Below are 27,728 nucleotides of genomic sequence, written 5' to 3' on the forward strand. Positions count from 1 at the left end.
GGTAAGTTAAGTCTCAGCGGGCTGCTCTGCTGCACCGGAATAAAGGGGAAAAAATACATTTGTGCCCAACAGTATCTTCTATTTCCAACATTTCAAGGAAAACTTTAAACCCTGCTCAGATAGAATATGCTCGCTCCTTTCTCTTGGACAAAATGGAATCAAAACTTCAAAGTTTTTTTCCATCCTGTTTTTTTTTCTTCTTCTTTTTTGCCAGTCCAGCAATTTGAGCTCACAGCCTCATGGGTTATTTCGTGAATACATATCAGGACCTTTAGCTCACAGGTGGCTGGTACACTCAATAATGCCTTGAGCAATATCACTTTGAGAGCACCACACAAAAACAAAGATGCCTTAGGTCCATGAATATTTATTATTGGGGGAGACTGGAGCTAAGTAAAAAAATGACAGACTAATAGGTGGAGGGAGGAGAGAGAAATGAGGAGAATGATAAGGTAGGAGAAAACATGCCACAGAGCTTTCAAAGTAAAGCGGGGCCAACAGGAAACGAAGACACAACATCGAACTCGTGGGAAACCCTGGAGGAGATTTGCTATTAAATTGCTGTTAAATACAATTTTACTTGGCTCTTTCTCTGAAGATGTTGTTGCTAGTGCAGCAGTGAGGGAGAGTCCCCTGGTGTTCGCATTCAGGAGCCGATGTTGATTGGAAGCACAACAGCACTGGCGGGTATGAGGCCCGCAGGGCCTCACTGGCGGCCTCCATCATTATGCCGACGGCACTATCACTTCTGGACGCTGATTAAAATGTTGCAGATGTTAAAAGAAGCTGAAGGTTAAACCGCAAAGGGCTCTGTGTGAAGTCATTTCACACCACATTGCCTATCCACTCCACATACACGCACTGTAAAAATCAGATTTTTATAACAGAGTGGGGAGCAGCTGCGCTGAGCGACACTCCGTGAGACCCGATTCTGATCTTGTCTTGATTTTTAGCTGCGCGTGCACGTCAACTCAACTCGAGGCACTTTTTCTCAATCAATTTTGCTACGTCTCAGTGTCGACCGGGTAACGCTGTGATACGTTTAAGCCAGTGTAACAAAAGAATTTCCCAGTCAAGCTCAAAGCTCAAAGTGGACTCTTAGACGGGCCTCACATGGTGACTGTGAAATGACAGAGTTTCTGCTCTTATTTCTTTTTTAACGCTTTTTTAATCTGTAACACAGAACCGAGACAACAGAAAGCTTTCTGACAGATGCATTGCATGAGTAAAAATTCAGGAAAATATCACAAAAACTAAGAAAAGCGTGCCAACACCAAGCCATTGTTTCCCAGTCCACAAAGCAATAGACCCCCACTGTTCCTCATGCAGCTTATCCCCCACTGGGGCTCTAAATGCATTGAGGAGTTTGGTATCACTGCTCGTGGTGAGTTAGCTGGATATCTTATTTACTTTTTCCTGACTCGATAGTCCTTTCACCTCCATCATTGTGTGGTCATGATTTTGGAGACATGATGAGGAGCTTAGTTTTTCCAGAAAAGGTCAGAATGAAGCCACCACTCCTCTGGATTGAAAGTAAAGTCGAGAAGGTTTATATTAGGCACACCAGTAGGGGTGACTCCTGGGTTAATAGCATTAATAGTATTGTGCACCCATTTATCAGGCGGAAATAAATAGACTCATTTCACGTGGTTGTAATGCATGTCAGATCTGAATGCTTCCAGTTAATCATATCCATTTTGGATGAGCTTTCACATTTGTAGTTTAAAAAAAAGTATAGGGAGATCCATGAAATAAGCTTTTGTTGTCTTAGAAACACTAAAGTTGTAGGTGTCAGCATAATTATTATGCACAGCCTTTTGCTACAGTGTAACCTGAAAATGAGACAACCAGCATAAGGTAGCAGCGGCTTATTAAAAATATGCCTGACATCACGAGAAATAAAAGCCGTAGCATTACTTATCGAGAAAGCTTTTTCACATCTTTTAGTTTCTGTGCCACTTGCTCAAAACAACAGATGTCCCACATCAGAACTTTTGTGTGATTTCAAATGATACGATATGCATGGAATATTTGAAATGAATGTGACTACGCTAGTGTTGCTAAATTACAAAAGCACACAGTGTGCTCCTCGTGTTCTTGGAATGGTGAAGCGAGCTAGCCACAAAAAACCCCCAAAAAAACAAAATAGCCAAATAACAATGCTGGCTTATTTTTTACAGACTTCATGGTAATTAGCTGTAAATGATATAATTTGCAGCTGGTGACATTTATAAGTGAAACGCGGGGTTCTTGGCAGTTTGTCTTAAATACCTTCATTAGCTCTGCAGCATTTCATTTAGGGGTGTGAACAGCAGGTTGGTGTATTTCCAGGGTCAGAGACAGTGTGTGATTTAAAACTTTTAGGAGTTATTGTGTTTATTTATGAGTCATGATGTGGCAAAGCAGGATGGGCAGGGTGAGAGAGGCCAGCTGGTACTGACGTTTCTCACTAACAGATAAAAGGCCAGTTTATTTCCCCTTAAATTTTGCCACATTTGTAAGGAAAATGTTTTAGTATGTTGAGCAGCAGAGTTGAGTCGATGAGTGGTACCCATTAAAAACATGCTAGATCTTCTCTGCCAATGCCAAACAGCTTATTGTGTGACCAACACAACCACATCACTTGCAACAAATGCTGGTTGAAGAATGTAATGCCACCGCCAGTGTTGGGGAGTAACGGAATACATGTACCGCCGTTATGTATTTAAAATACAAAATATGAGTAACTGTATTCCGTTACAGTTACCATTTAAAAAGGTGGTCTTCAGAATACAGTTACTTTGTTGAAATAAATGGATTACACTGCGGTACTTTCCTGTTTCATATTGTCACGGGTCAGGACTGTTTGGGTTTGGGACCTTCAGTAATAGTAATAAATCACAGCAATAGTACATTCACGTTGTTGTAAAAAGCATGATAATATATTAAGTAATCCAAAGTATTCAGAATACGTTACTGTCATTGAGTAACGTAACGGAATACGTTACAGAATACATTTTGGGGCATATATTCTGTAATCTGTAATGGAATACATTTTAAAAGTAACCTTCCCAACACTGGCCACCGCACAGCAATGTGTGACCAGCATGCAGAGGAGGCGCCAGGCTGTTGTGGGCATTTAGTGGTTCTTCCACATGTTACTGAGGCCCCTCTTTATTAAATGAGTAAGCTGTTAAACTGCCACTCTGTTTCATCAGCTTTCAATCATCCAGACATCCAATAAATGACACCAAACAAGCATCTACATCAGAATAAGTTGTTTGGCATTGACAGAGAAGATTTTGCAAGTTTTTCATGGGTACAACTCATCGACTCAACTCTGTTGCTCAACCCACAAATGCATTTTCCTTACAAATGTGATAACATGTAAAGGGCAATTGTGTCGGGCAGGGCCTGCGGTACCGTGCAGGGAAGGCGGACGCACCTGTACGGCATCTGCAATCACGCCCCGTCGACTTAAATATTGTACTGTCTCCTGTGGTTGGGGTTGTTGTGGTAATGTTGAGCAGCGGGAGAGCTGCAGCACTGTGTGCATTGTGAACAGCAACCGTGTGTGCTAATAAAGAATGCTGCAAAGCATGTTGATGTCACCGGGTCTGCTGTGGTCATTCACAGCAATAAATAGGCTTTCCAACAGTAAAAGATTGATTACCAAGAAGCGTTCTTACAACAAAGGAATAATCGACCAAACACAAATTTTCTTTCTTTTTGTGTACATTTCCTTTGATTTAAGAAGAAAGAAAAGACATTTGTAAGGCACTCCCAGTATGCTGAATGAAACTGCACTTTAAAATGATTGAGACAGGCTTGAACAGTGGCATTTTACCTGACTCTCAGCATTTTTCCTCCTCTCTCAAACTAAACAAATACAACACCATTAATCTATGGTGAGTCATGCCTGTTTCAGCCAGTGCAGGCAGTGGCTCAGGATCATGGCAGGTACTCTTTAAAAACAACACGGTTATGCTTGACGGTGATGATTTTGGGGAGTGTGTCGCGCCACCTTTTTCAGCATTAGCTGTCAAAATAAAAGTAGTGATTCTATAAAGAAAATGGACAAAATAACAAAACAACCGACATAACACTGGCGGAACCTGAAAGTAGAAATGTAGACAGCCATTGAGTATAAAAGATTTTTTTTAATCCTTTAATCTACTTGTGGGCAGGGAATATTCTCCTACTTCTACTTCATGTTTAAATCAGACTATGTTAGAATGCATTGTCACCAAATTTTCACAGCTCATCTCTGAGAAATGTGGAAACATTCAGTCATGTTGTTGTCTGCAGCAAAGGTCTAAAAATTCAAAGTGCTTGACTGAAGCTCATAAATAAAATTAACAGATACACCCCCCCCCCCCCCCCCCCCCCCCAATACTCATCTAGCCACAGCAGAAAATGAATCTGCTGAGTTTATTGTTAAATGGATGTTCTAGTGAGCAGGATGTGAGTGAGGATTTAGTGCACCTTGAGGGAATCCCTCTTTCCAAACTGAAAATGTGCTTCTGAGATCTCATCTCATATTAATTTGTCATGGAGAAGGTAGTCATACTGTTGCTCCACGCCGCCCTCTGGCTAACTCCTCGGTATTCGTCATCTTTCGGAGCTGTGAGCCTTTCGACGTCTTCAATCTCCAAGTGCTTGTTTCGCAATTTAACTTAGCTTGTTTTCCTCGGCCCTCCCTGCACCTCTTTGTCCCCCTCTCCCTCTCGATCTTCTCGTGTCCATCAGCTGTGACCTTACAACAATTACGCATCCTCCAGTGGGACAATTAAAACCGAGCTACCTTCCCGAGTGGAGAGGGGGAGAAAAAAAGCGGAGGAAATAATGATGCCGGATTCATTCGTGCAGTCGCCTGCCTTCTTTGAACTAGCAGTTCTTGAAGTTGAGAAGGCGACTGTTTTAGCAGCTCTGCCTGTGTTCCAGTGCCACTGCTATTCAAGGACATGCTGCCCTTCAGCAGCATTGTCCAACAAAATAAAAGCCGTCTGTTCTCTATTCAGCACCGGAAAATTCACTCATGTTGACGTGCCTGTCCTCTTTCAACCCTGCCCCTCCTCTGCTTTGACAGGTGCAAGTGCAATCTTCACGCCAACAGCTGCGTGTATGACAAAGAGAAGTTGAGCTGTGAGTGTGAACACAACACCACTGGGCCCGACTGCGGCCGCTGTAAGAGGAACTACCAGGGGCGAGCGTGGAGTGCTGGCTCATACCTGCCCATACCCAAGGGCACCGCAAATATCTGTGAGTACACGCACACTCGAACACAAGCACACCTCTGACGTGTTGGCTAATTAAAAAGATGGATGACATGGCAGTGTAGGACTTTCAGGAGGTCTTATAGATCTCAACAAAATAATGGAAAATTTGTTGAATTAGTTTTTTAAAAAAATGCATCTACAGCGACAAGTGATAAAAGTCCAGTCCTAATTATCAGTATCCTGTGTGTCCTTTTAGAGAGTTCAGACGGTCGTTGCATTCAGAGATGCTGAGCTGTGGCGTTTCAAAGCAAAGTGAAGCAATTAACAGCATGCAAAAAAGATGTGTGTATGATTAGTGATGTTATGTTGAAGCAAATGTTTCCAGACCAGAGTGCAGTCTAGTTAAAAGACCACAGTGTAAATAGGATGTTGTTCTCTCTTCTACAGCTCTGTATTCTAGAAAATGTCCTTTTCTCGACCACTCTAATTAGAGTGAAGTGAAAGAACCTGCACTACGTCCTCTGGAAGCTCGTTATACGCTGATGCAGCCTGTGCAAAAAAAGAATCATTTTTCTCCCTTTTTTTAGAGAAACGTGGGTAGCACTTTAGCAAACTAGTGTAAGTCCCCTGTAATTAACACTTGAAATTACAATGTAATTTTAGTTACCTACAGATATTTAAAGCTAGGTACATTAGAACAAGGGAATAATAAGTCAGGTTTTTACAGGAAACAAAGAAATAATTATACTGTAGGTAAATATAAGTAGTGTGTAACTTTAGGTATTTTACAGGAAAGGAGTATTTAAGTATTTATTTATTTATTGTCATTGTCAAGAACAATGAAATTGCGTTTGGGGCTTCCATACAACCCAAAAAAAAGAAGAAAATAATAAATACCCCTTAAAACCCAAGTGTACATATTTAACCCAGTGTGACTCCAATGCAATAAGACAATCCTTAGCAATAATGTTCGTAGAAATTCAGACAAAGACCTGAGAAACATGACAAAATACAACAATGCAACCCATTCAATATTATTGTACTGTGAGATATGATATCAGATATGATAGTTATCTATTTAAGAAAGAGGGGGGGGGGGGCAGGAGGGGGAAGAGAATAAAGATATGATGCACCAATGCAGACCAGTTCATTGCTATTAAGAAGTTGGATATGGTTATTGTCCGTGAGAGGGGGGCAGAGAGTTCAGGAGCCTCACAGCCTGTGGATACAGGCTGTTGGCCAGTCTGGATGTTCTGGCCTGTATAGACCTGTACCTTCTCCCTGAGGGCAGCAGATGGAAAAGGTGGCGCGCAGGGTGATGTTGGTCCCGCAGGATACTGTGCACCCTCCTCAGACAGCGAGTGGGGAAGATATTACTGATCTCTGGCAGACTTGTTCCAATAATTCTGCCAGCTTCACAGGAGACACAAATAATACTGTTTAACTACTGCTTAAGTAAATTGAAGTTCTGTGTAGTTTCTTGGTAATTTTGCAGAGAAACAAACAGTATTTCTCCAGCTTATATTGCAAGCACACTCAACACTTAACAAGTATGTTTTTTGAATATGTATACATCTTTATATAATATTCATTATGCATGATGGTGCTCTATTATTTAACTTGTATTTTACCACATAAATGTGATAAGGGCCGTTTTCCCTTACTAACTTACAAGAAAAAGAAAGCAACAACAAACAGACTTTGCAGGACTGTGTGATCTTTAAATGATGGAGTCAACTTTGTTGTCTTTTATCATCACTGTCCAAGCATAACTTTGAAAAGCAGTGTTGAGGGAAGTATTGTCTGCTTTCCTGTAAAATACCTGGAAGTTTAAGCAAAGTTAAGTCACTCCAAACAAATTATGCAGCACTTAAAATTACTTATAGAGTAATTTGTGTCTCCTTTTTTGTAAAAAACAAAAACAAAACAAAACAAAACAAAAAAACAACCCCCCCAAAAAACTTGAAGTTCCAGTACTTAAAACTACTCATGCACTACCTAAAATTACTAATAAAATATTAACAGTGCAATTATTTCTTATTATCTCCTTATTCTAGTGTGCCTACCTTTAACTATCCACGCGTAAATTAATTACAATGTAATTTCCAATAAAATACATTGAAATTTCATGTAATTACAGCACTCTTAGTCGTGGGCCATATTATTAAGTACTACTGGACAATATTAGTGGAATTTATTTAAAGGATGTTAAATCTTCTATGTTGTTCCAAAAGAGGATCACAGGTTTAACTGTGGTATCATCTGGTATCTGTGAACCTTTCTTAACCTGTCCACAGGTGACAGCCCTTTGACACTTGGATTAGTTTAGTAGCTCTTGTGTAAACTCGTTTTCTATCACTTTTTTTGCTTTAATTTAAGAACGAAACTAAACTAGCAACCAGCCCAGGGCGGTAAGTAAAAAACCTGTCACTTTCAGAGACACTTAAATCACCTTTCTTCAATATTCCCAACGCTCAGTTTGATATTTGACCATGTCTGCTTGCACTCAATCGCTACCATGTGATTGGCTAATTAGAGATTTACTGTCAGGTAAACAGGTGTACCTAAGAAACTAAATGCACCTGCTCGCTGATGAAATTCTACGTGGCGCATTGTCAACAATAAAGGTACTGATGAGGTTTTGCATCGCCTCTGTAGATGTCAGACTTACAGGCCTGTAGTTTTCCCGTTAACAGTGTGTGCCCTTTTTCATACTTCTTTCCATCCTTCAGGCAAAATTGATTTTTCTTGATTATATAAATCTGTGGGAGGTTCAGCAACCACATGATTATTTTGCTTAAAATTCTAAACTGCATTACAACTTTATTAGTTATAAACTTTTATTTCTACTAAACAGGAATTTCGAGAAGTTGCAATAGAACAGGCTGCTTACAAAGTTATGTAACGTTAGGCTAAATACAAACCAACACACACGTGTGCTCCTTTACTTTTTCATGCTTTTGAAAAATTACATCTTGGCTGCATTGTGTTGTTCAGTCCTGCTCAAAAGATGCAAGGAGTTCATAGTGGTCAGTAGGACCGCATTAGTTTGGCCCTTTAACCAGGACTGTAGGGCCCAGTTGGACCTGACAGCACAGCTCCTGGGATCACTCAGGCATACAGACCTCTTCACCATTGTAAGGTAGGAATTTTTGGAGATTGGATGAGGAGCTTAGTCATTCATGGGGAGCTCAGAGTAAAGCCGCTGCTGCTCTGCATTAAAAGTAGCCAATGGGGTAGCCACTGGCTACTTTTAATGCGTCTCGCTAGGGATGCCTCCTGGGCGTCTCAAAGGTGAGATGTTTTGAGCAGACTGAGGATACGCTGGAGAGACTGTGACTCTCAAACGGGTTGGGAAAACCTCGCTATCCACCGGAAGCGCTGGAGGCGTTGGTCAGGGGGACGAAGGTTGGGGCGGCTCTCTGCGATTTTGAAATGCGCATTTAGCAGAAGGCTTCTCTACTTTTGATCCCGAGGTGTTTTCGGAAACACAAAGGAATGTCACAATTAAAAAGTAGAATGCTAACAAATGTCGCCAATGGGGAAATTGTGCATCCAGACTGCATAATCTCATATTGTTATATTTTGAAGTGGGCTCGAGCTTTCCACTAATAAACAACACGGATTACAGTTAATAAATAATGTTGTTAAGCTGCAGCTGCGATGCTAATGTAGAACAGAGGCAATTACTCCTGCTCGAGCTGAAGTAAGTGGGCCAACCTCCTTTTGTCTAATGCGTTGGCATGACGTCACATCACATCTTCTTCTCACAGAGCCTGAAGAACATTTGCTGGTGTGGACCCATGTTTTATATCTGACTTAATGCAAGGACAACAAGGAATTCTTTGTTTTACACTTTTGAATACTTTTTGTTTTGCTTTTCAAATGCAGTTTTGTGGATGAACCAACTAGTGAACTGACATCAAACCTCGGCAGTTGGTAAAAAACCACAGTGCAGACAAGGGAACAAAATAACAATGAGGAGTGAAAATTAGTCCTGGGTTCACCAGGTGGCCAGAGTCATGACTTCATTTGAAAGCTCTCCTTGCTGTGTAAGGTGATGAAATGAAAATGCTTTGTTCTCAGCTTGCTCCCGCTGCCCCCCAGCAGCCAAATGATCATCATCACCTTCATCACATTAATCATAATTAATTGATTTTAAAAATGTGAGTTTAAGAAAGTTTGTTGAATCTCACTTGCAGCCCTGAGCAAACCTCAGGGAAAGAAGTATACAACTGCATGAAGGCAACTGTTTGTAATATTGGAATTTACAGTAAAACTTCCCTTGCCAAGAAGGAGAAATACAGCAGTCTATGAGCTTGAGAAATATGGAATATATTATCATTTCATGGCCTCTTTCCCCCCAGACTTTTACTGCTCGCTGTTTATTTTGTTCCTAAACTGAAAGGCAGGAATGTGTGTTCTTCCTGGGGTACACACACAATATGGGAAGTACTCTGTTCATACAGCAGTTTAGTGTCATTGAAATGAGGGGCTGGGAGATGATCCGGGTACTGCGTCTCACCTTTAGACTTTCTGCTGTTAGCAGACTTCAGTGTGTAAATAGGCGATGGATCTGTGAGTGTATTTAACAAAACAATTAGCACAAAAACAGTGAGTATCAACTGCCCCTCGTGAACACAGGCTCCAGAGCAGCCACTACTACTCCCTTACATCATTTCCAGAAAGAGTGATGAGCAGCAGGGCTATAACTTTGAGTGCCGTGGCATTAATATGAAAGCCCAACTTTTATTCCACCCTGTCTCCTTATTGCATCCGCTGTGATTTCTGCCTTTCTCTGCGGCGCTCGAGGGCTCCCGGCCGCCGGCCACTGATGACTTATTCTACCTCCCAGAGGATCCACGTTATGAGACTTAGGGAGGGTTAGTGAAATGCCCATTCCCAGAGCCCAGATTGACAGCACATTATTAAAAAAGGTGACACTCACACACACACAGGTGATCATCCAGGCCTGCATGCACACAAACATACACACATTCATAACTACACAAGGACACACTCACGCACACATGCTCCCTTTGCCCTGCAAGTGATGAAAAACAGTCCGAGTATAAAGTGCGTTATTATACTTTGTCTTGGAGGAAGAAAAATCCATAATGTAATAACGCTGTGAAAAATCTATAGGAATGCAAGGTTATCCCTCCTGAATAGAAAAGAAAATGCTCAAGGCTGACAGAAAAATGCACCTTGTGCTGTTTTGTAATTTTCAAGCCCATTCAACACCAATTCCAAAAGTCTCCTTCCCTCTCAATGTTTTCCCCCAAACCCAGCGAGCATATGGCAGCTCTGCAGAGACAAATTTGTCAAAGATGAAAATTTAATTAAGATTTAATTTCTTTTTACTATGCCCATCAAGTAGTCTGATGCGATAAGGAGCTCGATGAATCATCATTCAGAGAGGGTGTGGAGTCTGGGTGTGGGGAGGGGTGCAGTGTGTGTGTGGGTGGTGGGGTTGGGGGGTCGTTGATATGTCGTCTTACAATGGCTCTGTGTTGAGAGCGCAGAAGAAGAGCGGGATTTAGAAAGTGATGAAAAAAGGAATGGCAAGGATAGAAGGAGGGGAAGTGGGCATCGCTCTCTGTCACAGCTAACTCAGCCTTCTGGGGTGGCTCTGTCTTTCTCGCTCTTTTCATCTGCGTCTCTCACCCCCTCAGCCCCTCACACACACCCACCCACCCAGCCACCCCACCCATGCTTCTCTCATCCTCACTCATTCTTGCTTCCTTCCTCTGTGGAGACAGAAGGAGAGAGATCAGTTGGAGAATTAACCATGGCAGTTCATTTCACTGTAGGGCTGAGGACACTGAGGGAAATAGAAGCTGGCGGTGGAGGGGGCAGAAAACTGGTGGCCTCTGAAAAGTTGAATTCAGATTGTAAAAATATATCCTCTGTGTTATATTAAACCCAGAATCTGTGTATGCACTTCAAATAGATGACTTGATTTAGAGAACCCATGTTTCTCTGTGCAGTTTGTGTGCTAAAGAAATGAGTTAGTTCAAGTACTGCATGTGTATGATGTCAGTATGCAAAGATCCATTCATTCAATTTCAATTCGGTTCAATAAAAAAAATGATACAGCGCCAAATCACAACAACAGTTGCCTCAGAGCGCTTTATATTGTAAGGTAGAGCCTACAATAATACATACAGAGAAAAACCCAACAATCACATGACCCCCCTATGAGGAAGCACTTTGGCAACAGTGGGAAGGAAAAGCTCTCTTTAAACAGGAAGAAACCTCCGGCAGAACCAGGATCAGGAAGGGACGGGGCCATCTGCCAAGACTGGCTGGGGTTTGAGAAGGAAGACAGGATAAACACATGCTGTGGAAGAGAGCGTGTGATTCAGTGCAGAGGTCTATTAACACATACTGAGTGAGAAAGGTGACTGAAAAGGAAAAACTCAATGCATCATGGCAATCGCCCAGCAGCCTACACCTATTGCAGCATAACTAAGGGAGGATTCAGGGTCACCTGATCCAGCCCTAACTATATGCTTTAGTGCATGTGAGAGCGAAGTGCTCTCATGGGGTGATATGGTTCTATGCTCATGAAGCATCATCTTCTTCAAAACTCTTCACATTTTGTTGTCACTTTACAGACTGGATCTCTTGATTTAGAGAACGTATGATACAGAGTATGTACAATATTGGGAAACAGTGAGAAAGTACATGCATCTAAGATAAACTTGAGAAGTCAAAAATACAAGTTTTTCGAATTTTTTTTGAAAGAAACACATAAACCTGATAACTTCTTTTCACACATGGAATACAGATGGATAGAATTATTAGCCTCCCTGATGTTAATAGTAAACTGTGTATCCTGTTTGCTGGATAGCAGCCTGCAGTCATTGTTGCAGACTTCGGTAAGTCTCACACACGTCTCCTGAGCAACCTCAGCCCTTTCTTCTCTGGCAAATCTCTTAATCTCCCTCAGATTTGATGGTCTTCTGGCTTGGATCTTGGCCTACAGTTCACCCCAAAGATTTTCATTGTGATTCAAGTCAGGGTTTTGGGAGGCCAGTCAATAATGTTTGCTTTGGTCTTCTGAAGGTAGTACTTTGCCAGGACCGATCTATGTTTTGGGTCGCTGTCGCATTGGAAGTGATGAGACAGAACCATTTTGCTGTTGAGTGCTTGAGGTTTCCTTTCAAAATCTTCACATATTCTTTTTTGTAATTTCTTCGGTCTTGATGATTCCCAGTTCCAGATATACTGAAGCATCCCCACAGCAAAATACTCCCACCACCATGCTTCACTGTGGGTATGTTGTTCTTTGGGTTGTATGCCTCTCCCTTCTTTCTCCAAACGGTTTCATCTCAGTATGCATAATCTGTCTGCAGGTTGTCATTAGCTTGCTTGAGTCTGGCTTGAAGGCAACTTTTCTGCAGAGGTGAAGTTTTTCTTGGTCTGCAACCTCGCAGTTCATTCCCGTGCAGGGTCCCAGTGACTGTCTTCTTTGAGACTACAATTCCCAACTTTAGTTATTGGCATAATGCTTTCTCAGTGACAGTGTCAGCTCAAACCCCTGCTTAAGTTTTTGTACTGTATGTAAATGGGAAGATAACCCTCAGTTTTACCAGCTTCAAGCATTACAAAGTTAAAACACATGTTTTCACAGCACTGGTTTGTGCTATCGGTCTACAAAAAGATCTGTTTTCAGTAGGCTAATAACATCGAACCTGGTCAATTTTTTTTATTATTCTGTTATTGTGTGCGAATTTTATGATATGATTTATGATCTCTAAAGGAAATTGGCATGTTTAGAACTTCTATGTTGAAAATACCTTGCTCTGTTTAAAAAATACTTTCAGGGTTTCAGGGTCATCTGTAGGTAACATTCCTGACTTCATCAGTCTGTTAAAGTGGCAGCAGTCTGTTATTCTGATGTAACTCACTTTTCAGTTAATGCTCCTCAGCACTTCATTCAGACGCACCCACCACAGCAGTGATGGAGCGATCCATGGTGCACATGTGACTTTTACCATATGTGTAAAGCACTTCTTGCACGTCAGCTTTAGCGAAGTGTAATCGCACTTTTGAACATTTAGTTCACTCTACCGATGTCGCTAAGAGCACGGCTTCTCTGTGTGCAAGTGTGCTGCACGGTGAGAAAGACAGCTGCCCCCACCCATCACACATAGGCACAAAGTGGGAGAGAAGGAGCGATCTCATTTGCAAAAATGCATAATTGAGCAATTTCTTCAGTACATCCGTCCCTTTCGGTGAGCTAAGCAACTCACAAAGACACATGAGAGAAATGTGCAGTAGTCACCTTCTGTCTACCCTAATGGGGCTGGGTGCACTCTGCATGCTGTAGGTCCAACCTAGTAAGACTGCTTGTTGACCTGACTTTTTAAAAGTAACTAACATGAAGCTCACATATCCATATATGTGGTTAGATTAAAACAAAGCTGTGCATGTGTGAAAAGAAAGTTAAGAGAAACTGAGTTAATATGTTTAGTGATCAATATTTTCTTCTCAGTAGCTAAACTAACACCTAAACACTCATTTATACTCCAAATCAGTTCAATTCATTTTTATTTATATAGCGCCAAATTTTCTATTCTAAGTTAAAGCCCCAACAGTAACACGACCCTCTATGAGCAAGCACATGGTGAATGTGGGAAGGAAAAACTCCCTTTTAACAGGAAGGAAGTTCTGGCAGCTGTGAGTTTTGTATTTGTCTCCTTATATTGTTTGTGTCTGTATCTGTAAAAAAATATTTTCTGCTCTCTTGGTCAGGTCACGCTTGGAAAAAGAGATGTTTTAATCTCAGTTTTAACTTGGAGAGAAACAACATACGAGCTGGGATAGGCTGCAGTGCTGACCTGTTTTAGGATATTACTAAACCACTTTTAAAAATAAAAGCATACATCCTTAGCTGCTACATGTTCAGCAGTGAATGAGCTGTTGCAGACAGCATGGGGAAGTAGAACAATAGGAAGCGGGTAGTCTGTGAAGTCGCACAAACAAATATGAATTTCCTTAAGATTTAAAATAAGACCAGCTTTGTACTTGTGCGTCACTACTCACACTGCCTTCAAATCCATTTCAAATTGCTTTCATATCTCCTTACAGTATATGCACTCATGCATGTATAGTTGTATTCTGTCTTCATCGAATGCAGATGGAAGAAACGATGAACATCACCAGTGAAAGACAAGCTGGTGGGACAGGAAAGAGAAAGGCTTTTGAAGGTTGTGACCAGTGTCAGCACGGGGATGTAAGCAGTGAAGTTATGAGGGGAGCATGGCTCTGCTGCACTGTGACAGCCTTGTAAAAGTTCAGTCATTGAGTTTGATGATAGCTGTTATGGCAGCCATAATAACATATCCTACCAGTCACCTGTAGCTATTACCTTTTTATGACGATCACACTGTTGCACGGCACACATGTATGCTTTGGTTTATCGAGGGGCCGGCGTGCAGGTTTTTCATCGTGTGATGTGTTTGACTGACACTGCTAATTGAAAGTCTTTGGTGCGAGTGTCTAGACATTTTAATGGCCGTATTAAGGAGGAAATGATAGATAGTTTTTCTTCTTTTCTTTTAAACTTTTGCAACTTCCTTGCACTCAGAGAATGTCATTTTCATCCAACGACGCCTAACGTTCAGATTAATTAAGTCCTGATTTGTTCATTCTGCATCTTGATAAAATGAATAGATTGGCTTATCAGAGAAGGATTAAGAGGCACTTGTTCAGATTTAGCTAAAGCCAGCCTCGGAGTTTATGGATCCCCTTTGATCAAAGCAGTGAAAGGCGCGAACATGCAGTGGATTTCTCCAGCAGGATTCATTCCCCACCCCCAGCTGGAAGAGAAGATCCACCCCCAACCCTCAGCATCCCACTCACGCAGAACACCTTGCCTGTGAGATTTATGTGTTTCAGCAGCAAGACCAAATCCCTCAGGAACTGATGGTGCCACCGTGGAATAAAGCTCACTCTTTCTTACAATTACTGTACTTGGGCAGATTTGGGCAGATATAAACACCCGTCTTAAAAAATGGTTCTTTTGCAAAAAGCATTAAAATGAATCCTGTGTGATGTTTTACCAACTGCAGTAGTAAGACTTTGCTTTACTAACCAATCCACACAGTACATTTGTTAAAGATATCATTTAAAGAAAATTAGCGCTTAGTGTTTTCTTCTTTTGTTTAGCTTCGTGGCTCGATAAAAAGGAAGGTCTGTCATTTCCTTTTGAATTTAAGTGAGGTCCAATAAATGTTTTAAATGTGGGTTTTTCATCATCTCTGAGCTCTACTGTGATTTCAATTAGTGTCATATGTTTATGCATCTACACACATTCATTCAGGAGCTTTGCTCTCATGTATAACACCCACTCATTTGAATTTTCATTTTACCCCCATTCTCCTTCTTTGTTCTCTATAAAACTTATTGGCTGTTGTTTTGCATCCTGTCATTCTGCTTCTCCTGCTGCCCATCTTCCCCGCTACCTTTTTCTCTCCTCCTTCTTCTTCTTGCCTCTGCCTGTGCTCGCTCCATCTCTTTCTTTTGTTTCATGCTCACTCTGTCTTTCTCCCTCTCTTTCTTTTTCTCCCCCACAACACCCCCAACCACCAGAGACCAAGCTTGTTTACTCTGTCTTTTCCACATCTCGGCTCTGTGCAGCTGTGACGGTAATCTTTCTTTCAAATATTTGTTTCTTCCATCTCCAGATTTCCCCCCCTCCTTCTCACTTTTCGTGCTGCCACTGATGCACACCTCGTTCCATCCCTGAAATCTTAACTGTGCTTTGTCCATCTTGGCTCTTGGGGACTTCAAGGCTTTAAGACGTAGCAGGGAAGCCGAGCAAGACGTAATTTTGCTCCTGAAGAATTCAATCAGCTTGCATGCTGTATGCTTGTGTTTTGGCAGTCTTTCCGCTGCTAACCAGTTAGCAATGCCTGTCACCACCACTGAGCTCTATATAGCCAAAGAGCTCTAGATGATGATGGATTGCTATAAAACGATGGCAGCCTCGGAAAGTAATTACCAACTTTGCCTGCGGTGGAAATTCAGCTGATAAGCGCCTTTCCAGGGAAGTCCAGGTATTGCCAAAGCAAACAGGTGAGACACATTGAAGGTCAGAACAGAAGTGATACAGACAGAAACAACACAGCGACACGCACGGTCATACACGCGCAAGCACACACCAGCTGAGCCCCATGCTAACGAACGCTCTTGACAGTAAAATCTAGAAAGCATGCAGAAATTTTCCTAAGATGAGTGCCCTTTCTGCACATGTGCAGACACACTGAATAAATGACAGACGAGCCAGTTCAGTGATGCAACAGAATGCATGCCAAAGATTTAAAGGCTGAATATCCATGGGAGAACATTTTATTATGGGTTTCTGATAATCCATTAGTGAGATCTTGGATGCTTGACAGCATAGCTGGAAACCATCCGATATAGAGTAAACAGCAAGCAATGAGACTTCTAACCACACTGTGAAGTGAGATTTGTTGCAAATCGGTTGATGCCCCACATGAGTCGGCCTGCACTGTATTGTAATGCACCGATCTGCACATGCGTCATATGTGCTGACCCCAAATGTGCGGTGAATCACACGGCCCGAGGAGATCATGTTCACCAGCCTAGCAGCTCAGAACTGCGATCTCTGCGCAACACATAAAAATCAATGGAGTCAACAAATGCGGCTCCTAATGCTCTTCCTGTGCGATAAGACAAAATTTGATTGGAGCCAGTGGCCCATAATGGCGAGGCCGGGCAGGTGAAGGGGAATTGGAAACGATGGCGGTTAAAAATCATTTCAGTGACCTGACTTCAGATCCATGGATCTGCTAGGACCCCACAGGCTGTGCCTAAAGCACTGAATAATTGTAATGACGGGCCACTGGTGTCTGAGATTATGACCTGAGAGAAAAAGTTCTATGGCCTTGAGCCCAGTGAAGTGGCAAAGTGTAATTTGTCAAATGAGTGATCACTGTGAACCACGTCTTTGTACGAAACATGATTTATACAGTTTTTATAGATACATTTAACCTGAGGATGGGTGGAGGACAGACCACGCTGCATAATGAACACATGGCTTTTAGACCGCTGTGATCTGTTTGGCATTTGTGTAGCTGGTACAGTGGAGCTCATAGTGAATATTTTCTCTGTTATGAAGAATATCTCTACTTAAATTGTAAACTTTCTGTGGTGCACTCTAATGAAAGTCTGTACAGTAATAACAAGACCTAGTGATCTCTCTCTCTCTCTCTCTCTCACACACACACACACACACACACACACACACACACACACACACACACACACACACACACCAGCTCTGCTTCTTTATTTATATCCTTTTCCATTAAACATAGTGGGTCCCCCTGCTAATCTTTCACACTAGATGCAGATAACGTTTGTGTATTATTGCTCTGTCAGCTACTTAACCAGCCCCCCCCCCCCCCCCCTTTTTTTTTTTTTTTTTACAGTTCAGTTAAGGACCTAAAATTCTTCGTGAATATCCGGTTTCATTACATGCACATTTATTTCACAGGGGCAGTGGATTTTAATGGATATCTCTATGTACAAAAAAATATGATAACTTCATTGTGATGCTCTCTGTTCATGCACTGCACATTAGGTATCATGAACATATGTGCAGCATATCTGTTGCTCTCTGTGGCTTTGATTAGCGATCAACCAGGACCTGTGTGAAAAGAAGACTAATGAAACACTGCCTCTGGCATGCCCGTCTCCCAACAATTTTTTCATACTTGTTGGCCTCTATTTAGGAAAAACAAAAACAAAAACAAAAAAAACTATTTTTTTCTGTTGCACTGTGTTTTGTGAGGTGGCAGCTTTCATTTGCAAATGATTATATCCAGCCCAACTTCCCAAATCCGAGTGTGACAATGAAAATGACTGGGATCCTGATGGTTTCTGCCTCATCCTTCCTGTCTCAGGGTTAGCATCTGTCCACCCCCTTGAGGTCTGACACCCATTACACTCTGTCTCCATGTGTCAGCATAGACTTTTGTACTTCACGGTTATCAAGCAGGTCATAGCTTTGGCTCCTAAATACAACCGGCAGGCAGAGATCAGAGGAAGAGTGATTGAATGACAGCAGTTTGATCAAAGTGCACGAACACAAACACACACACTCGGGAAACCCTCGTTTCCCCTGAGTACTTGGAGATATTTCGTGACGGCTCCATTAGATGAAAGACCCCACCAAAAATCCTGCACATGTGCCTTCTCAGCTTCTTCAGCAGCAGGTGTGATAGCGAGCGAATGATAGGAGAGATGTGAGCTGGAGGGAGAGTGAGATCTCTTCTTATTTCATTTCTGTTTCTACTGTTTAGAAGAAGTATGGGTACTCTTGCACAGCATGCTTCTCTTTTCATGGCGAGCAGGTTGTTTGTTTTGGTGGGTAGACTGCCTTAATGAGGGCAGGGGGTAGAGCGAATGGGAGGGAGGGCCTCGCCTTAAAGGGATGATTAGAAAAAGTAGAGTTGAGAGCAAATTCCTCTGAAGACAAACGCTGACCAAAAATACACAGCCGGTGCATTCACGTGCCTTTGAGGAATACCGATGCAAACTGAGAAACGTGGCAGAGTCCTCGGCATCTTTGCTTCGTGCTGTCTGATGCAGCCACAAATGTGCGTCACTCGGTCCTGAGGTCCTAATTAAAACCCAAACCAAGATGATAGCGGCTGGTTCGGCGGAAGAAGCCTGTGAACGTCTTAGCGTGCTCAGATCCACAGCCAGCCAGTGTCCTGGTGTGGGAGAGATCTGGTCACCGTGGGCATGAGACAGACTGTATTATCTGCTCAGCGGCCGCCTGGCTCAAGAGATTGCACGGCGGAGGGATGGGCGGTTAGGCAACAGGATAAGATATGTCCTCCTTTGGTGTCAGAGACTGAGTTGATGCCATTTGATATTTGCGTGTGTTGGAATACGTGCTGACAACTTAATTCTCATGAAAACAGGCACTGTTCACTAATCACAAAAGTATCCCATGACTGTCATGAGCCTGACATGAGTTTTCCAGTGATTTTTGTGACATTTAGGGGTGTGCACCTTTAGCTGTGGGAGAGGGCAGCAGTGACCTTATCTGACACTGCCAACAGCAGAAGACATCAAAAGACAAATAACAGAGGAAAACCACGAGACACCAAGCAGACGTAAGGATAAACGGGTACGGGCAATGCCGTTAAATCACGGTGCACACTGCTGGCATTGCTTTAGATGTCGTGGTTTCAGGGGTAGAGTTCAGCAGCATGAATCACGGATGTTGCTGCTGGAAGTCAGTCCCCCGTGAGGACGGATGGCAAAAGTAACTTTTTCTAATGTCTGTGTTATGTGCCTTAATATTCATTGTTGTTTTCTCTTCCTCTCTTGCAGGTATTCCTAGTAACATTGGTCCAGTTAGTAAGTAAACAGTTACAAGTAAACAATATGACTGCTTGATGCTTTGCTTTGCCTACGGTCCCACTCTTCACCGTACACCCCTAAACCCATTGCCAGGTGTTCATTTCTGATTCCAATCTTATGAAAAATCACTCAGCAATTGTCGACTAACCTTTTTTTTTTGGTTAGGGGGAGGGATAAGCCATAGCTGGGGGCTATATTGTCATAATGTGGGCATATTAATTTACTTTATCCTGATTCAACTCGACCAGATAATACTTGCCTGGCTCTGCATGGCAAATGTCATTTGTTTTTTTTCCCCCCTCCTTCTCTCCCATGCATTATAAATAAATGGCATCTAGACTTTATTAAAGTGCCAAGACCTCTCTGACAGTGTAATGTCACAGGAGGTCATTTTAATATAAGCCGCAAGCGCCTCGGCTGGTATTATCTTCGTCAAACAGTAGCCCCTCAGGAGGAGGAGGAGGAGGAAGAGAGGTGCCATGTCTCAAGTTACCGCTGCCTGGAAGGCTGTGTGATGCAGGAAACATAGGACTGTATTGAACAAGTCAAAGTGCATTCACAGCCTGGCTCAGTTCGCCTTAATCTTTTTTCTTTTTTTTCCCCATCGCCCTGTTCTTCATGAGTATCCTCTATTCCCGGGGCAGTGGATCGATTAATAAATTGCTTCCTCCTGATGAAGTTACCTGTTAAATTAAGATCAACAGCATTTTTCAATATTTCCAATTATTTGTGAGCTCTTTTTAAGCTCAGTAGTAAATTGTTTTCATTTAATATCCAATTGTGTGCTCAAGCCAACCCAAGGTTCCCCAAAGGACACATGCGTGCTTGTCTTGTTTTTATCATTTAAAGGCTAAGACGACTTCTGGGCAAGTTTCCTAAAACGTGCTGCGAGCGACGTAAGGATTGTTCCCGGGTGGTTATTAATCAGGCTTTAGTGTGGTAGCTTACTCAGTAAGTGAACACTTGTTATAAAGTCTGATGCTATGACGTCATGAGTCAGAAATGGACATGTGGCCAAGACGACCAATTTCACCCCCCCCCCTAACCCAACTACAGTCTTCCACTGCTTGCCTCCGAATTGTGCTTCGTCTTCATGCACGGCATTATTAGTGCTTAGTGTGTGTGGGCATGCTCTTCATACATGCTGTGTACACGTACATATTCACTGCTGCACATCCATCCTCTCCGTCCCTTCCAAAATGCCAGGCCAGACCATGTCCAACGGCTGTCCTCAAATCCTTTACAGGGCGGGTGTGCATGCTGATAAGTGCGTGTGTGTGTACGTGTGTGTGTTTTGGGGAGGGAGGATGGGCGATGTAGAAAGGACACTCTGACAAACCAAAGTCTTCGTTTCTCATCCAGATTGGCCCACGGGGATTTAGATTTCTCACGAGTGGCTGTCTTGTTGCAGCAGCCTTCCACAGAACCAACAAAACACAAAAAAATGAAACATGCTGACTGTCTTATTTTTTAAGCACACTGAAGAGGATGAGGCCATTTTCAGCGCAAACACAAACCAACGTTAAGTCGCATTATTAATAAAGTAAGAACAGGCTAAGGGGGGAAAAGGTTATGATGTCCTTGAGGTTTGTTTTTTTAAGGATTGGAAACAAAGCTACTGTTTGGGGGAGAAAAAACAAAGCCCTGCACTTTTTATGTTGTTTTTTGAAGGTAATTGAATTCCTTATTGACTTTCCTCAATTCTATTTCAAGTTTATTAAGCCAGGCAGAATTGCCTAATGCAGACCATTAAAGTGAAATTAATATTTTAAAAAACAATTCTGGCTCTGCAAGATTGCATTTCATTATAAGTATGGCATTGATTAAAATCCGTCACCACTCATTTCACTCCTGAATATTCCCCATAACAAAATAATTAATGGAACCTAGATGTGCATTACATCCCGTCAGTTGCCAACACAGAAACCCTGTTTCCAAAAGAATGCAAGTTTGGGAAATGTGTAAAATGAAAATAAAATTATTGTTATGATTTGAAACTGTATTTCACTGAAAGTGGTACAAAGACAATACATTGAGACTTTCTGCAGCTGTATTACCTTCATGAAATGAGCAAAACCTTCTCTAAAGAAAAAAAAATGCCAGCATTGTTGCTTAAGAACCTATATGTATTGTTTAACATTTATAGCATTACTTTATAAATTTGCAAAGTACCCAGTGTACACCAAAGCAGCCATTTACCAGCATGAAGGCTGGATTTTGGACTGTGCACAGATAACATTAAATGCCTGACCTCAGCTCATCTTAAATGAGCTCAGGTTCAGAAAAGGGCAGTTTTCTTTACTTCTTGTTGTCTTCTCCTTTAGCGTGGCTCTTTTGTATTTGCAGCTTTGAACTGTGTTTGCTGAGTGTTCCTGAGCTCATGCAGTGATTTCCAGAACCAAATGTGCCGTTCGAAGGCCCAAGAAGATCGCAGCCTTGTTCATTATGTAAAGAGATGTCTCAATATTCTCTGAATCTACTGATGATATTATGTACCGTGTATTATTAAATCCCTTTCAAATTTAGCACAGAGAATCGTTGTTGAACTGTTTGCACACCCAGTAATACACAGAGGAGCAGACGCCTCTCCATCGCTACCTCTGAGAGGCTTTCTTGCTCTTTTTGATAATCGGTCGTGTTACTGACCTTATGCTAATATAACCAATTAGTTAGGAGATGTTTCAACAGTTGTTTAATATTTTTGTCTTACTTTGTTTTATTTTTGATGCTACACAGGTTCCAGGCTTTTGTTTACTCAGCCTTCTTTACTTGATGCTGGCAGCAAATTTAAAATGATCAAACCTGGATTTTTTTTTAATGTCTTTGTGCCGTTTTCAGGTAAACGATTTGACAAGGATTGTGCTTTATGTTGAAACACATTTCACACAGCACCACAACTTTTTTTGGAAACAGGTTGTGATTAAATATCATCATACTTTAGCAATTAGATCAGCTGTTCGACAGATCTAGACAGTGCAGCGTTCTCACCTTTTTTCCCCTCCAAATGTTCCTGGCAGAGCCTTTTTTTTGCAGCTGTTTTGACCAAACGGTTTCACTGCTAAGTGATTATCACACGAACAAAGTATTTCAAAGTAGATTTCAAAAAAGAGCTTTTTTTTTAAAAGCTCTTTATTTGTTAATATCTCATTTTCAAACAGCATTTCATTCTGTGACTCGTGTGACTCAGACCCAGCGGAGACGTCAAAGTCGTCACCGATGACAGAATCCCCACGAAGAATCAAATTCTTCTTTTGTTCGAGCAGTTTTGAAATCAGCACTGAGGGTATTTAAAGCGACTGTCACTCTGTAAAGACATACAAACCTCAAAACTAATGTTTTATTGAAATCCAGCCCACTTACAAAAAAAAAGAAAAAAGATTCGAAACCATTATTTCACAAGGGAAAAAAGTCATTATTTAAAAGATTGCACTTGGTGAACAGCAGTCATATTCTCTATTCACACATAGTTAGAGTAAGTGGCTTCTTGCCAAGACACCGCTGGATGTTAATTACCCAAGATTGCATGATTCATGGAGTCAATAGCGAAAGGACAGAAAGATCAAGTGAAGAGATGAAGGGGCACGATGAGGAAACTTATCCGTATTCCTCCCTTTGCTTGAGTCCTCTCCATTTCCAACCGCAAAGTATTTCCCTGACACGGAAATACTGACTTGTATGTAATTATGAGGTTATGCTACCCACAGCAGTCCGTCATTCCAAGTCCCAACACCTGCCATTATTTATTCATTGTTATTCCTCCACCAGAAATACACTGTAATTAGATATTGATTACTCAGTCAATGTGATGAATTAAACAAAATGCCCCCTAACGTCTTCATTTGCTATACATAGAGTCCCTTGCATAAATCATGAGCTAAATACTAAGTTTAACTGAGTTTGGGTTTTTTTCTTGATCTTTTGTCTTCAGTTTTTTTTCCCACTCATCATTGCCATTGCCATAAACATACAGTTGCACAGCAAGGTAATGGACGTCACACAAATTACATACAACGTCTCTCCGACGTCCTTTTAATGGCTCTTTGGATGCATTCTCTGCCCGTCCATGTCAGCCCTGCCCCATCGTGCTGTTTCCTGATTTACAGATCTGAGTCATGCTGGACATGTTCATATCTCCAGTTGTCTGTGTCCACTACCACATAGTCTCCCCTCTTTAGATGATCTGTAAAGTGCATCCCACGAGGACACATCATTAACTCCTGATTTCTCTCAATTGCACGCAGTTCGGCCGAATGTGTCATCCCTAGGTGTCGCTAACCGAAAAGAAGGTAGGCATCTAAGATTATGCAACAATTATGTTTTTGTTTTGCAGATTCATTTACTTCAGGTGTTTGTATAGTTGTCAAAAATGACTCTTTGGTAGCCCAAACTATCCTTCCCTTTTTCCTGGCTTCTTGAAAAGCCCAAAAACATTATAAGTCAGCCTGTCGCACCCTGGAGGCTCAAGAGGTTGCTGCAGCTCTGATTTATACATTAACACTGTTTCAGTTAGGTGCTCAGCTCTCAGCACCGTGTTAGCTCATTAGATAGAAAAGCAGGAGAGGTTTCACTTTTGTCTTTTTTTGAAAGTGTTGGGCTCAACTTAGCTTAATCCACCTCACAACTAGCGCACAACCGCTCAGCTCTGTGTTTCCATGACTGCAGCCAAGCGCTCACAATGTATGTGGCAAGGGCTTATGTCACCTGGTACAATGGCAGAGGCCGGGCCCATTATTTCCTTTTCCCCACTGTTTGCTTTATAGCCGTAAAAGAATGGAGGGATTGATGTGTTCACTGCTAGCCAGTTTCCTTACCCACGCAGCTGTGCACAAATTTATAGTGTGAAAATTCTTGGCTGGCCTCCACCGAGGTGGAGAGTAGTTTGTCAGGGTATAGTTTCTGTCTGGGGAAACATACACAGACAGTTTTGAATTATACTAAGCACTTGTTAATGAAATGAAGCGTAAAAGAGGGTCCATAATATTTGAATTGTTGAATCGAAGGCATTTGTAACAGATGCTGCTACACGCAGCCAGCTTCACTTGGCAATGTCACTCCTTATTTCTCAATGCCATCATTCATCTTTATTGCGTATGTTTCCTTTCTTTTCTTTTTTTTTATTGTTATATTTTTATTAGGCGTGATGCTTGGTATCCTTAATTCTCTGGCATTACATGTGTTATGTTGAATTGCAATATCATGGGTTTTTTTTGTTTGTTTGTTTGTTTGTTTCTTTTAATTTGTCTAGTAGCTCCTCAAGTTGCATTGTCCACTGCCCCTTCTGTCCACGTTGCAAACAGCAAGCGAGGTAGGAGCTCTGGAATTCCCACATTGTCCCCACCCAATCCCAGATGACACCCAAAGCCTTCTTCCTGTATGAACTGATGTTTCTGCTAACCTGTGAGCTACCCCCCCCCCCCCCCCCCCCCCCCCGCCAACCCTCCCCAACCCTTGTGACACTACCCCAGTGCTAGAGCACTCTGTATCCGTATCTCCAGCTCAGAGCTAGACTGATGGCTTTCACTGGACGACTCATTCATCTATGGAATCGTATTCTAAACACTATAAAAGTCCCTTGGAATCATTTCTTTTTTCACTGAAAATAAAGTGGGTGTTTGAGGCTACAACTATTTTGGGGGGGAACATGTACCTGAGACTTTTTATTCCCTGTGCGCGCCGTGCATGATTTATAACCTTAGCCTATTTCTAGAAAGGAGAGATTATTTGTCTTCTGAGAGTATGCCTGCAAGAGGGAGGCATCTAATGTAGAGGACCTTAGCTTACATTTGGATAAGACTTGCTGATTTAGGTGAAAGGTAGTGTGAACTGGACTTGCTGTACCTTCGTTTCCGAGACGTGCCGAGTTTATTAGTGTCTGGACAGAGAGAACTGACCTCAATACAGATTCTTAATAAACACAATCCCTTGGACAAAAGCCTCCTGCACTAACCACTTTATCGTGGAGCTGTGAGTGGGCATTCTGTCCAAGCAGCTGCCAGTGTGGCTTAAGGGTCACATCTGTCTGTGCTGTGACACATGGTGTCAGTGGTCACTCGGAGTGACGGGCTGATCCTCACTGGAACAGAGCTGGGGCCGGACACGCCCCATCCTGCAAGCCTTAGGGCAGGACGGCCAGTGAGTATCATGGATTGTAGCAGCTTCGACTCAATATAGCTTTATCTAATTAAGCATGACTGCATAGTAGGCAATGTCACTTTCCCACCCAGCTGCAATTCACCACACACTCACTTGCCTCGCTGATTGCTTGTTGAAAACTCAGTTGGGTCGGACTAAAAAACAACTAAAGAAATGTTTGTTGGATGAATTAAGGGTTTTAAAGATAAGTAATACATCAGTCATTGCAAAGGGTTTTAAAAGAAAACACAAAGGTTTCATCTCATCCTCTCTTCAGACCAGATAACCGCTGACATTAAGACTTACACAAAAACCTCTAAATTCCCTCACACGCCATTCTCAGCGGCTGAGACATCCATTTCATTCATGGTTTGACCTGCCTCATGCTGCGCGGTGCTCCTGATGTGATCGTGTCTCTGTGCTGTCATTTCAGAGCCTTTGTCGCCTCGTGCTGTGGTGTGCTTGAAGTGATGTGACCTCTCTACTAACGCCGTGGTGTTTTATGTGAAACTTCTGTTTTTTTCTAACTCTGGCCATGCCCATGCGAGACTAATCACGACCAACCTTACCTGTCATTCCCCCCAACATCTTCTCCTCAAACCATCTCCATTTTTAACCTCGCATGCCACGGAGCCTCCATCAGACTTGCTAACCCCACCGCCGTAGCACTCGCTGCAAAAGCAACAATTCCAACGCTCTCGCCCGCGTCTCTTTCTCCTTCTTTTCTCTCCTCCTCCCCTCTCCTCACTTCACACTTGCTCTCTCTTTGCAAGACTGCGAATGCTTCGGCCACTCCAACCGATGCAGCTATATCGAGCTGCTAAACACCGTCATTTGCGTGAGCTGTAAGCACAACACTAGGGGCCAGCACTGCCAGCTATGCAAGCTGGGCTACTACCGCAATGCCTCAGCAGAACTGGACGATGAAAATGTGTGCATAGGTCAGTCCCCCATCCGGGCCCCTTCACCACCACCACGCTTTCACACTCTCTTCACCTCACCTCCTGTCTCTGACTCCTCATTAGAGAAATTGTCAGTTTCATCCCCAACACGTCATCACTCATACACTCTCCTGTTTCCATGTCCAGTCATCTTCCTCTTTTGCTTCTTCTGCTTTCACACAAGGTTGTTGCTCATAAATCTCCTTGTTAGCCTGGGTGTTAGCAGGTGATGCTTAAGGGAGTCTTTAGCATCATATTAAAATTAGCAGTTTACCATTTATTAAATATACCTTTATTTTTACCTACTAGCTCTCATATATTGTGTTTTATTGTAATCTCTTGCTGCTAGCTAGGTTTTATTTGAAAGGTGTATATTGAAGCCAAAATGATCCTATTCTCAAGGTTTAGCATGTGGGCGAGGTGAGAAAACTATAATTTGAGGAATAAATGTCCTCCTGAATAGCTGCATGGTGATTAGAAACTGGTTAGTGTGAAATGGTCACAACAGCTACATCTGAAACGTTAGCAGGTTTGTGCCTTGTCACAATTTTCTGTACAAATTCTGTCATTAAGGAGAAACAGTTCAAATGTTAGGATATAGCTGAGTTAGATAAGAAAACTGAGAGCACTGTTATGTCTTTATGTTTATTATTAAGGTACAGACAGAAGCATGTTGCCTTAGCTTAGGACATTATAGATTAAGGATAACATTTAGTCTTGCTTTGTCCAAAGGTAACCTTCGAAACCTTGTATGACATGACATATAGACCACAAAGTGTTGAGTGACCCCTCATTTTTTAATATTTTGCTTCCCAGGAGTCAGATTTTCTTATGTTTAAAGTGGTCTTGAGCAATAGTGAGCAAAACACAGGAGTGTTTTTTTGTTAAGCCACTTAACACATGTGAATCACTCAAAGGCACCTAACCTACGGGATGAATCACTGTTGTGTCCAACATTACAGACAAATGGGAAAGAACCAAATTTAAATTGTGTTTTAGGCACTTTCTTAGTAGATGCCAGTTGTGGAATCTACAAAAAAATAAA

The 27,728-nt window shown here is 42.1% G+C and overlaps 1 protein-coding gene across 12 annotated transcripts in view; it reads left to right on the top strand.

Annotated features, from left to right (window-relative positions):
• ntng1a (netrin g1a) overlaps positions 1-27,728 on the top strand; it is a 131,666-nt gene that overhangs the window by 92,728 nt on the left and 11,210 nt on the right. For 3 of the 12 annotated variants that reach the window (XM_086306989.1, XM_086306988.1, XM_086306993.1), the window contains exons 4-6: positions 5,069-5,241; positions 19,581-19,607; positions 26,516-26,683. In XM_086306989.1, the coding sequence (XP_086163115.1) occupies positions 5,069-5,241; positions 19,581-19,607; positions 26,516-26,683 (368 nt within the window). Of the gene's footprint in view, positions 1-5,068; positions 5,242-19,580; positions 19,608-23,851; positions 23,897-24,855; positions 24,916-26,515; positions 26,684-27,728 lie in introns of all 12 variants that reach the window. The other 9 variants (XM_086306990.1, XM_086306995.1, XM_086306991.1 and 6 more) reach the window with 5 other exon arrangements.

Source organism: Aulonocara sp. 'chitande type north' Nkhata Bay, linkage group LG9, assembly GCF_057382095.1.
Source record: "Aulonocara sp. 'chitande type north' Nkhata Bay isolate Kocher_YH1m ecotype deep benthic linkage group LG9, A_spYH_male_GT1.1, whole genome shotgun sequence".
In the NCBI taxonomy this organism is placed as follows: Eukaryota; Metazoa; Chordata; class Actinopteri; order Cichliformes; family Cichlidae; genus Aulonocara; species Aulonocara sp. 'chitande type north' Nkhata Bay.